This window comes from Biomphalaria glabrata, chromosome 17 (assembly GCF_947242115.1).
Source record: "Biomphalaria glabrata chromosome 17, xgBioGlab47.1, whole genome shotgun sequence".
NCBI lineage: Eukaryota > Metazoa > Mollusca > Gastropoda > Planorbidae > Biomphalaria > Biomphalaria glabrata.
Genome location: NC_074727.1, coordinates 11,617,181 through 11,630,236, shown reverse-complemented (window position 1 = coordinate 11,630,236; position 13,056 = coordinate 11,617,181). Strand labels below are relative to the sequence as shown.

Sequence of the window (13,056 nt, the reverse complement as noted above, 5' to 3'; positions counted from 1 at the left end):
ATTGAAGATGATAGATTAAATAGATAAAAAATTAGTTTAGATCTAAAATTTGACTAAAATATCTAGATTCTTCTAGATTAGTAGATTCTATGACTATATAGATCTAGATCTAGAATCTATATTAGATCTAAAATAATCTAAATTTACAGTCAGCAAACTTTCATGACTTAAGTGTTTTTAATTTCTTTATTTTATAATCTTAATATATTCTAGATTATTCTAGTCTAGATCATAGATGTATTCTAGACTAGATCTAGAACTATCTATAATAATTTAAAGCATAAAGTAAGGTGTATGTATCATTGTATGCATCATCATCACATCTTGTATGTCCCAAGAAATAGAAATCAAAACCGTTTTGAGTTTGACCAATCTTGATAAAACTTGGTATAAATGTTGTAATCTGTATTATATACTATATATATAACAATCAATATATTTATATATAAATCTACTCAGTATAGTGGTAATAGCTAATTATTAGATATTATATCTAGATGTACCTAGATTCTACCTAGATCAGGGGTCTAAGTACATGTGATAATGTATGTGCTTCAAACTGTCATCACCATTGTCCCAAGTTTGAAGCCTGCCTGCCCACTTCCATTTCTGAGGAGGTTTGAACAAGAGATCTAAAAATCTTCATTTCTGAAGGAATATCTGAAACTTAAAAAAAATAAAATATCAGAATAAATTTATTTAGATATATTTGTTGTTGTTTTTGAAGACATTTTTATTTCTGAATTAATCCTGTAGAAGCCCCTGTCATCCCTTTTTTCATATAAAAATCTGGACTAAATCTTCAATCTAAATCTTGTTCATATACTAATTATTTAATTAAAACATGTTATTAGTATCATTTGTGTATAGAAGTGTATCTTCCATGCTCCTATAGCATGCTAAGTACACTCAAGTCTGATCTCTGTTTATGGATTTGTTAAAGGAGGGGAAGAAGGTTTTAGTGCTCCCTAATTTAATTTCTTTATTTTATAATCTTAATATAATCTAGATTATTCTAGTCTAGATCATAGATGTATTCTAGACTAGATCTAGAACTATCTATAATAATTTAAAGCATAAAGTGAGGTGTATGTATCATTGTATGTATCATCATCACATCTTGTATGTCCCAAGAAATAGAAATCAAAACCGTTTGAGTTTGACCAATCTTGATAAAACTTGGCATAAATGTTGTAATCTATATTATATACTATATATATAACAATCTATATATTTATATATAAATCTACTCAGTATAGTGGTAATAGCTAATTATTAGATATTGTATCTAGATGTACCTAGATTCTACCTAGATCAGGGGTCTAAGTACATGTGATAATGTATGTGCTTCAAACTGTCATCACCATTGTCCCAAGTTTGAAGCCTGCCTGCCCACTTCCATTTCTGAGGAGGTTTGAACAAGAGATCTAAAAATCTTCATTTTTGAAGGAATATCTGAAACTTAAAAAAAACAAAATATCAGAATAAATTTATTTAGATATATGTGTTGTTGTTTTTGAAGACATTTTTATTTTTGAATTAATCCTGTAGAAGCCCCTGTCATCCCTTTTTTCATATAAAAATCTGGACTAAATCTTCAATCTAAATCTTGTTCATATAATAATTATTTAATTAAAACATGTTATTATTATCATTTGTGTATAGAAGTGTATCTTCCATGCTCCTATAGCATGCTAAGTACACTCAAGTCTGATATCTGTTTATGGATTTGTTAAAGGATGGGAAGAAGGTTTTAGTTCTCCCTTAAAGGGGACTCAGCAATCAGAGCTTGAAGAGTCTAATTCTAAAACTCTCTCTGACTCTAGTCTACATCAGGATTCAAACTTGCAATCCCTTAGGCAGCCAAGTGGCTTTGTTACTCATTTCCATTATTTGATTAAATTACTGATAATTTAATATTTGCAGATATGTTTGAAAAAAAAAAAGACTGAAGAGTATAATTGATCATTGATAGATTTCAATTGAGCTCTTAGTGTTAACTCTTTCTCTCCATCATTATTTTCCAGGTTCTAGTGGAACTATTCAATTTGCTCATTTGTATTTCACTATCCTATTAAACTTCAAAAACCTTCTTTCTTCTTTTTTTTTTTATCAGAAAATGTTATATTTGGTATAGAATTATAAGGGTAATGCATGCTCTTTTTCCACAATACAAATTAAAGTTTTTTAAACCAAAAGTTAATTTAATGGGGTAAAATCAACATTGATATTGTCAATTAGGAGAGAAAGAGTTAAGTCTGATAGTAAGTTTTGGTTGCTCCATAAAAGTTGTTGGGAACATTGTTTCAACAGAATGTCCTAGAATCTAGTTTAAATCAGGTCCAGATAATAGTAGTGATCCACATCTTGTTAGTTTTAATTTTATATTCATTTCCTATACAAAAAAACTATAAGTTAAAAAAATGCCTATCAGCTTATTGGTTTTAAAACTAAGAAGAAATATGAAGGGACTGTCATAATTCAAATATTTACTTTATGTGTATAATTTAGATTATTAACACAGCATAGTATAATTGTGGCAAGTGAATGTAGGTCTAAGTTCAGTGCAGTTATGATACAGTGTAAGCATCATTAGATGTATGTGCACTTCATTGTCATGGGATTTTAACTCATGATCTTTTAATTTATTCCATGTGCAATCAGATACAATTTTCTAATGGACCCAGATGTGAGCCTCTAATATATATTCTATGTAACCTTATGCAAGAGAATCATGAACAGATTACATGAAGTTGTTCAAAAGTGAGTACAGATGATTTCTTCTATTTAGTTGTGTTACTTGGTAAGAAGTGTCTATTAATTCACAACTATTTTCTTTTAATTTTTTTCACATTTTTTTTTAAATTATAAAAATTCTACAACTTTTAACTTACCATATAATTAAGACACTTCTTTAAAAAAATATTATGCACTTTTTGTTGTCCAGTGTTCATTTTAATTTACTATTCTATTATTCTAATTGAGTTTATTAATTGTGTTTTATTTATTTATATTTATTCAATAAAACAAATTTTAGCAACACCCTAGTAAAGTGTACAATATGCTGCATTAAAAAAAAAATGTAATTAATGAATATGAGAAGAACATAGTGACATTAAAAGTTTTAGAATACCCTTCTAGATTTCTTTATTTTATAAGGTAAAAAAAAAAGTTAATTCAAAAGTATGTAAAAACCCTCCTGAACATTAGGAAGTGCATTAGTAGCCCAAATTAGATATACACATTATGTAGTACATTAGTTTTCCCTGCAGAGAAAATTTGCTTTGTTGTCCATCATTCAAACATGCATCTCAGTATAAATAGTACTGTCATTTCAAATTAGGTGTTCCTTAATAGATATCATATTATTGTTCAGCAAGTTCTTGTACAAATACAGATTTTGTTGTTGTTGTGATAGTAAATGTAATGTTTTATTATTGTTATGTACTTACAAAGTCAATTATCTTTGTTCTTAACTTGTGGAATGAATGAGCTTATGAAAGGTGCAAAGGTTAGTTAGTGAACAGAAGAGGGGGAAGTTGGACCGCCCTATCTTATATATGAGGACAACTGAAGAATTAAAGTTAGCTATTTACACAGACATGAATATAGTATCTTTTATGCGTATTCTAACCTATTGTTTAAATAATGACTGCTCTATTTTAATTATAGCATTAGGGTTGAGAAATTATACTTTGTTGTTTATTTTTCTTCTATCTAATCTTTTAGTTATACGGTTGTCATATGCAGTTGTCATTTGCCTCTTTGCGATTGGAATTTTTCATATTCATAAATGCTTGACCCTTGTGATATTAGCTTGAGGCCATCCCTCTTTTCTGGTCCTGCTTGCTAGATATTTTTGCATTTAACTTTATAATCTTTTATTACTATTATTCAAATGTTCTTTAATTCAAACAAATGTCTACATTATAAAATATTGGATTTGTTTCTTTTTACTAATCTAAACAGGACAGGATTTTGATATTTACCTTTTAGCTTGTCCCTGACATTTCAGAAAAAAATAGGTGTTTTAAAATCTAATTAGAATGGTATATAGCATACATTTACAAACATTTTTTAAAATTGTAAAATACCTTTGTTGTTGTCTTGAATGGAGCCAGTGAAACCAGTCAAGACCATTCAGAACACTAGTTTCTTCATTGTGTACTAAGTCCTACAGCTTATTGACATGTTTCCTTGTGATTTAGAATTGTAAGCCAGGTACCTACCGTATATAGATCTATGGAGATAATAGGAGAAAGAAAAAAAAAAGAAACTGTAATATGAAATATCAAGTCAAAATCTAGAATCATCAGATAACTTTATGGGCCTATAAATTGACAGTTACCATACCCACATTTTTATGTACGATAATTTGAGTTTTTGTGTGTGTGACTTATTTTTAAAAATGATTACAACCTGTTAAACCATTGTACAATGCGTAGATAATATTTAAATCTTAATGACGGTGAAGTGTTTTTTCTCGCCCTTTGTCAATACTTTCGTTTTCGTATTGCTGTGTCATTATTGAAGCACATATTATGTCATCTCTTGATTTAGTATTTATGTCTAGATCTCTTCACCCCTTTTTCTTCTTTCTCCCTCAATGTCATATTTTGTTTATATAACTGTAACTAGTTGTAGATACAACAGGTCAAGGAGAACATCTATAAATAGCCGCGCCACTTTCGGAAATTGGATATATTTCTACACTGACTTTTCAAGCGCGTAGTCCTTATAGCCAAGTTATAGCTCTTTGATTCGGAGGGGAAAAAAATAAAATAAATCCTGATTAGATCTTGGAGGCTGTAAGTTCGACATCATTATTAATTGAAACGCTATGAAGTTTGAATGGAATGAAAGAGAAGAGATGACTGTGTTTTTGTTATGTTTAGACATAAATAGATTTACCCTGGCAATAACCTAAACAAAGCATTTGATTTTGGATGGTTGTCTGGTCAAGTGAGGTATGCGCTTTCGACTGTTGTCTCGTTGGTCCCGGGTTCCAAGCCCGCCGAAGAAGTTATGAGGATAGCAGTAGATCAAGATGTAGGCATACAACTTAAACCTTTTTCCTTTTGTTGAAACCCATTCGCGAAACTTGAAAACAAACAAAAAAAAAAACTTTAAATTTGGAACTATGCTTTTTGTCTTTGGTTCAAATAAAAAAAGTATCAGACCAATTGTCATTTCCCCTTGTCTCTGCCTCCTGTGACCCTTATTGTGTCTGTATTACTCTCTGCCTCTTCTCTATATGACCTTTATTGTGTCTCTCTGCTCTGTTATTAACGAAATATGGCCAACCTATGCCATATAAGCCCTAAAAAAATCGTTATTAAAATCGGAGGAACCAGTATCCAAATTTATTACCGAATCACGAGAAAGAGATCCGAGTTTCCATTCACTCTCTTAGGTGCACTTAATTTCATATCTTTTAGTATCGACTATATACATTTACAACAAAAAGATTTCAACTTACCAGTCTTTTACCTGTTGTTTGATACAGACGACTCAGTCAGACACGGCGATAGACCTTGTCCCTTTTACGTAAAGAAGATCTACTTACAAACCAGAAACAATCCGATTTACTTCACTCGTGAACAGTCTCATTGTGTTTTTCTTATCAGTCTTATGAAGTTGATAGTTGCAAAGAAACCGCCTTTCCCCTGTCGCTCGTTCTAAAGAACCTATTTCTACGATGAGTCCACTTCTCTGTGTATAATTCACTTGAAGATGCCATTCGACTTGCAGTGGCCGGGTGTGGTCATCCAGGCACAAGCACCCACATCTAGAGGACGTTTACAAAGAATTGAAGCAGCACGAGTGAAGATTTCTTGGACCAGAACTCAAGTCCTCTCGATACGTCATGTCTTTGTAGTGGAACAAACAGGTTACCTCTACCAAGGTACACGGTATCTTACAAGTTTCTTTGTGTGACTAGGTTGGAATCGTTTAAGTTTCATAATATACGATTGTTTTTTAGTTGTGCGCTCAATCTGCTTTTGTGTTTATCAGATCTGTTCAACGGATTAAAAAGTGTTTGGATTTTGTTCTCTTCGTTCAGTGAAAGCTGCATGTATTTAGTTGATGTTCTTGACTTGCATCTATTGACGGCGATTGTCTCAACACATTAACTGGGTTATGTCTCATTCGCCTCTATGGCTGACATATTTTGTGATCGGTAATTGTCTCCATTTGTAATAAGTAATTGCTCCAATTTATGATTGGTAATTGACTTAATATGTAAAATTGCCTCAATTTGTAATACGTAATTACTAATTACCTCTATTTAGTATATGCCTAAATTTGTGATAATGCGCCTCAAATTGTTAACATTTTTTGTGTGCTCTGTAATTGCCTCAATTTGTAATTGATATTTGACTAGTTTGTGATTGGTTATTACCTCAGTTGTGATTGGTAATTCCCCCAGGAACTGTGTTGTGATTGTGGTAAGTTTGAGATGTCTCTGATAATGACTAGTTATTTTCCAAGGGTTGTAACTAGTAATAGTTTGTGTCGTATGCCTAGATAATGATCTCAAATTTCTGTCCAAATATTCGAAAAATCTATTTGGTTTCTTTGTCCTTGTCTGGGACTTGTTGGAGTTTTTGATAAAACCTTTCTCAGCTTCAAACAATAGCCCAATTTTGTTTTCCATTGCACAACTTGAACAACTTGCTCACGAAGAATGCGAATCTTGTTTTCACCGAACTTCAAGACATTTCTTGAAGCATCCAATGAAACTTAATTGTTTATTCATTCATTTCCAACGTTCTTGTTGAAGAAATAATCTTGAACTCAGTACTATTTGTGCATGTAGGAATTGTTGGCCTCCTTCAGTCGTAGAACGACTATTGTTCATCTCGCACACTTCCTCATGTGGCTGTGGAGCCCTATTTTGGAGAGACACTCCCGTCCACAAATATCGCAGGTTAAGGTGGCTTTTGCTTCCGTGGTAGAGGAGCTGGCCATTTTTCGTATTGTACGCTTTTCTTCCTGAGCTGAGACCCATGTTCTTTCACAGTCCATAGCTTTCTTGGTCACTGTCTTTCCATCTGGTGCGGTCTAGAGCTATGTCTTCCCAATGGTCAGTATTGATGTTCACTGATTTGAGGTCCCGTTTTATTACATCTGTGTAACGGAGGTGGGGGGATTAGTATTTTATTCTATCAGTTGTACAAGGGCTGCTTTGATCTCTCACTCTCTCAAATAGTTACACCCAAACACACTCCCAAACTCTTGATCTTTGCCTTTACTTTTTGTTTTCTTAACTAGCCCTCTCTTCACTTGAATGGAAAAAAAAGGTGAATTCCCTCCCCGATCAGTGCCCTGATACCATAAGCCTGCACTTGTCAATTTGACGTGCTCGTCATCGTGCAGGGCTGTTGCATGACGGACCTGTTGATGGGCTGCTATAGCTAGTCATGGTGTGTTGATGGGCTGCTATAGCTAGTTATGGTGTGTTGATGGGCTGCTATAGCTAGTCATGGTGTGTTGATGGGCTGCTCTAGCTAGTTATGGTGTGTTGATGGGCTGCTATAGCTAGTCATGGTTTGTTGATGGGCTGCTCTAACTAGTTATGGTGTGTTGATGGGCTGCTATAACTAGTCATGATGTGTTGATGGGCTGCTATAGCTAGTTATGGTGTGTTGATGGGCTGCTATAGCTAGTCATGGTTTGTTGATGGGCTGCTCTAACTAGTTATGGTGTGTTGATGGGCTGCTCTAACTAGTCATGGTGTGTTGATGGGCTGCTATAGCTAGTCATGGTGTGTTGATGGGCTGCTCTAGCTAGTCATGGTGTGTTGATGGGCTGCTCTAGCTAGTCATGGTGTGTTGATGGGCTGCTATAGCTAGTCATGGTGTGTTGATGGGCTGCTCTAGCTAGTTATGGTGTGTTGATGGGCTGCTATAGCTAGTCATGATGTGTTGATGGGCTGCTATAGCTAGTCATGGTGTGTTGATGGGCTGCTATAGCTAGTCATGGTGTGTTGATGGGCTGCTATAGCTAGTCATGATGTGTTGATGGGCTGCTCTAGCTAGTCATGGTGTGTTGATGGGCTGCTCTAGCTAGTCATGGTGTGTTGATGGGCTGCTATAATTAGTCATGATGTGTTGATGGGCAGCTATAGCTAGCCACGGTGTGTTGATGGGCTGCTCTAGCTAGCCATGGTGTGTTGATGGGCTGCTATAACTAGTCATGGTGTGTTGATGGGCTGCTCTAGCTAGCCATGGTGTGTTGATGGGCTGCTATAGCTAACCATGATGTTTTGATGGGCTGCTCTAGCTAGTCACGGTGTGTTGATGGGTTGCTATAGCTAGTCACGGTGTGTTGATGGGCTGCTATAACTAGTCATGATGTGTTGATGGGCTACTATAACTAGTCATGGTGTGTTGATGGGCTGCTCTAGCCTAGTCATGGTGTGTTGATGGGATGATGTAGCTAGTCATTTTGTGTTGATGGGCTGCTATAACTAGTCATGATGTGTTGATGGGCTGATGTAGCTAGTCATGATGTGTTAATGGGCTGCTATAACTAGTCATGGTGTGTTGATGGGCTGCTCTAGCCTAGTCATGGTGTGTTGATGGGATGATGTAGCTAGTCATTTTGTGTTGATGGGCTGCTATAGCTAGTCATGGTGTGTTGATGGGATGATGTAGCTAGTCATTTTGTGTTGATGGGCTGCTATAGCTAGTCATGGTGTGTTGATGGGATGATGTAGCTAGTCATTTTGTGTTGATGGGCTGCTATAGCTAGTCATGGTGTGTTGATGGGATGCTCTAACTAGTAATGGTGTGTTGATGGGATGATTTAGCTAGTCATTTTGTGTTGATGGGCTGCTATAGCTAGTCTGAGTCAGCTAGCTAGTTAGATGTAGCTTTTCATGGTGTGTTGATGTCGTAGTAAGAAAGAATGCTCTGAAACAACAACAGCAGCAGCACTCGTGCAGTATTTCATAGCACTAAAGTTGTAATAACTGATCAATAATGTCTGATCCACTGACATTATAATCCTATCGACATGCTATGCATTGACACTCGTAGATCTGATTGTGAGGGACATTCAGCTTGCTGATGGTTAAGTAACTCACTTTCGTGCAAAGTGTTTCACCCGCGATCAACTTTTGTCCTACTTTTTAAGTCTGAATTTGTATTCTATCTATAAAATTTATCTTATAATAAATTAACGGCATTCGTCATTTCGTGGCATGTAGTTTAATTAAAACATGGTTAATTTCAATTCCAATCAATCACCCTCCCACCCCCGCCAGCTAAACAATACCATCTAAAAACAACAACAAAAACAACTTCTTTTTCCCCCATTTAGAGTTTAATCCTATTTCCAATGACCTCCCTCTGTCTTAGTGACGTTCTGCTTTTCCCTTAACCATCAACGAAATGCTTTTCCAATGCTCCTGATAATGATCAAGGACAACGAAGAGACGGGGATGGGTATTTATGTCTTCTCGATACAGTCGTGATGGGAGTCTATTGAAGTCAACAGTCATTAGCATAGTCACTGTTTGAATTTCTCTGATCTTTTAAATCGATAACAAACGTACGTATTCACACGTTCCCCCCCCCCCTTTTTTTTTTGCACAAACTTGTGAACAAGAACGTCCTCTGTCACGTGACTTTGTGCATGGAGGAGAAAACAAAAGTTGCCTGCGCGTTTAGAAGTTAATTCCGCTACTTTTTTTTTTTTGACCTCTTTTTGACATGTCCATTTCAAGAAGGGAAAATGTTCGTTGCGAAATTGGCAATACAACATTAAGACTTTATTCATCAAAACTATCTGGCAATGCTTCCTTTATTCACTTAAAGCATGCCATATTGCACATTCTAAGGACCGATGTATACAATATATTATACGAATAACTTTATTTAGACATTTTTTCATTTCCCTTTTAAAAAATAGAATGTATATTAAATTAATATGGATGTTAACTAACTTAACTTTAGTATGCGATTGAATAGCGTAGTGTGCACCATGGATTCCGAAAATATCTTCTTAGAAAAAAAAAAGGCAAATTTATTGTCTTTTTACAGTTTCCGCTAGGCCAGCTTTTCTCGGTATCAAAGTCACCTTGACAGACATTTGGTGCCAAAAGTGTATTCTAGTTCATGTTTCCATACATAGAGATCACTTTGTCTATAAATCTGGTCGAGACATCAATACAAGAGTCAACTTCTGTCACTATTACATCATTACATCCGCCATTTTGTTTATATTCAGACTTTTTTTGTCTCCTTATAAAAAATAATGTAATGAATCAGCCTCAATTTACATTTTAATTTGATTTCAATACACATTTTCACGACTTTAGTTTAAGAAACTCAGCAGCCATTCCCCCCCCCCTTTTTTTTTTTGTTAACACTTTTCCTTTTTTTTTTTGAAAGCGTGAGATTGACTCTCAAACTCTCATCCAATAAGATTATTGACTTTTGCACCATAATCTCGTTTTGAAAACGAGGCTTTAGTAAAGCTGATGACTGTAGACAATAGCATACAACGGATTGGAAAGGACGTTTTGTATGCTTCGGTTCCCGCCGTTGAACAGGTCCTGGTGTTTCCTGTTTCACCTGTCGGTTAACAATAGAGTTTACTTTGAACCCACTATTCCCTTCAACCCATCAAAGTATCTTTCAATGGACGTGTGTATATTTACAGACACACACCTGAAGTATTCAGTTTCTTCTATAGCCTCTCCTCCTCCCCCCCCCCCGCTTGTCCCCCTCCAGGTCCTCATTGTTAAGTTGTGACGTTGGCTTAAAGTGACCTTTTTATCATTCCATGATATCTCTCTGATTGCCTATAAACGATTAGAAATGTCACATATTGTTTTTTTTTGTTTTTCCTTTCTGTTCAATGTTAAGCTTCATTGCGCTGTGTTTGTATCCAGTGTGTTCACGTCTAAGTCCTAAATGAGGTCCAACAGGTTTGGATATATTCTCATTCTTCTTTGTTGTGTTTCTTTGCACTGTATGTACAACGGAGCCCAGACAAATGTGTGTAGTGTATTTTCCTAGTCAAACGCTGTATTTAGTGAGACAGCGCCTTGATGGGTCCGTTACGTTTGGTGCAAGTTGTACAAGGAGGTCTCTGTTCTGCTCAACTGTAGAGTTGAAACGTTCCCGTTGATTCATCTTTTGTTATTAGTTTGTCTTACCTGCATCTGGTTTCCAAACCCTCGTGTCGTAGTTGAAGCTGTGTGGGACCAATGCGTGCTAATTAGTTTAACTGAGTAGATTGTCATTATATGTGTCTAACTTTCTTCAGTGATTGCCTTGGATTTTAAGACAGTGTAATAAAAGTATTTATAAAAAGATGGCGTTTTCGGCCAAACAGAAAAACGATTTACTCATTGACTTTGACCTGGCTCCTCCAAACGTAACGGTGGATACGCCTCTTGTAACATCCAACAATCCTTTTGTGGAGGTTGGGGTAAGTTTGCACGCAAACGCCCCTTCGAGGCCGGTTATTATCGTGTCGGCGCCCAACTCGACGCCTGGGGAGCTTGGTGAGACTTTATTCGAGTCTTCCACTGACGTTCAAGATTATCACGCCTTAGTCCAGTCTAGCGCTGACGCCCTGAAAGCCAATAGTCAGGCGATCGAATCCTTGGCTTCAAAACTGGAGTCTTCGGAGATTGAACCAGGCGTATCCCATCATCACCACTTTGAGCATCATCACCACCATCACCATCATCAGGAACACCATCCTCAGAAGCATCACGGCCAACCTCATGTCGTGATCAAGAGGCCTGGCTACGAGACTCTTAACGAGGGTCAGATCGCGATGGATGGTTTCTTTGACCTGAGCCACATCTTCGCCAGCTATCGCCACCAAAAGAAGCCGAAGCACGACAAGAACAAAAAGTCTACAGATGGAAGGTAGATGTCCTTTTGTTGTCTGTACTGTCTTAGTATCATAAGTGTATAATCCGTTTGTGTCTAAGTTTATTTGTGATGTAGATGTCCTTTTGTTGTCTGTTTTAGATGTCCTTTTGTTGTCTGTACTGTCTTATTATCATAAGTATATGATCCGTTTGTGTCTAAGTTTATTTGTGTTGTAGAGAGAAAGTTTACATTTTTTCCATCACTGCATATTCATAGACTCTGCTTTTTTTTTTTCGCTTAACATAACAGCCAGCTATTTGTTAAAGTTGTAAATGAATCACTGTGCAATGATTACATCGCTGGAGGCTATAAAAACGACAGCATTATATGTTGACATTGATTACATCATATGCTCATACAGTGTGACTTTTATGAGTTATATTGGCATAACGTAACATGTCATTATGTATATTATTACGATATATCACTGGGAGCAGAGTCAAAAGCTTTTCCAAACACGTTGTTAAAACTAGTATTGTTTAGGAAAATCTACTATAACATTGTAGAAATTTAGACATTTTAAAACAAAAACTACTGTAGCCTAGTTAAACATTGGTTACCATGCATGACTAGATGCATGACGCGAAGAACGTAATCATCTTTTTTTTTTAAGCAACGTCTGTATTACTGAATTACTATATCAATTGTTTATGGTGAAGGCAAATTATAATTATTTTTCATTGACAAATAATAATATTTTTACGACTCTCCATCTTGTACAACAGTGAGGAGCCATTGAGGATATCAAGCTCTAACTCTGGAATGTTTTACTTCCGTGGGTTGTAGGTTTAACATGAGGGAGACATTTCTTGAACAGTTTAGATGCCGAGCGCCTTAAAACACTTTGTGTTATCACCTAGACATTTAGCTCGTTAGCCGTGATTGCTCCCTGTGGTGGCACGTCACTTCCTGTCCTGACCGATCGTGTAGGAATAAAACTTTTTCAGCTCAGTCTGAGGGAGGTGCGGTGGCTGAGTGGTAAGGGCTTGGCTTCTTAACCTAGGGTTCTCGGTGAAGACTGGGATTTTTAATTTCGGGATCTCGTGGGCGCCTCTGAGTCCACCCAGCTCCATTGTGTACGGTACCTGTAATTAGTTGGGTCGTTGTGCTGGCCACATGACACCCTCTTTAGACATGGACCACAGAAATAAATGAC

General features: G+C 36.0%; 1 protein-coding gene and 1 long non-coding RNA gene across 9 annotated transcripts in view; one reads left to right on the top strand and one right to left on the bottom strand.

The window, feature by feature from the left end:
• Positions 1-13,056, top strand: part of LOC106055549 (oxidation resistance protein 1-like) — a 94,963-nt gene that overhangs the window by 455 nt on the left and 81,452 nt on the right. For 3 of the 8 annotated variants that reach the window (XM_056015727.1, XM_056015726.1, XM_056015722.1), the window contains exons 1-2: positions 5,961-6,181; positions 11,281-11,894. In XM_056015727.1, coding sequence (XP_055871702.1) covers positions 11,329-11,894 — 566 coding nt within the window. In that variant the 5' untranslated portion in view covers positions 5,961-6,181; positions 11,281-11,328. The other 5 variants (XM_056015732.1, XM_056015730.1, XM_056015724.1 and 2 more) reach the window with 4 other exon arrangements.
• LOC129923666 (uncharacterized) lies at positions 731-5,769 on the bottom strand. Its single transcript, XR_008775665.1, has 3 exons — positions 5,480-5,769; positions 4,095-4,240; positions 731-1,461 (listed from the first exon to the last, which is right to left on the bottom strand). It is a non-coding gene; the product is annotated as an uncharacterized LOC129923666 (long non-coding RNA).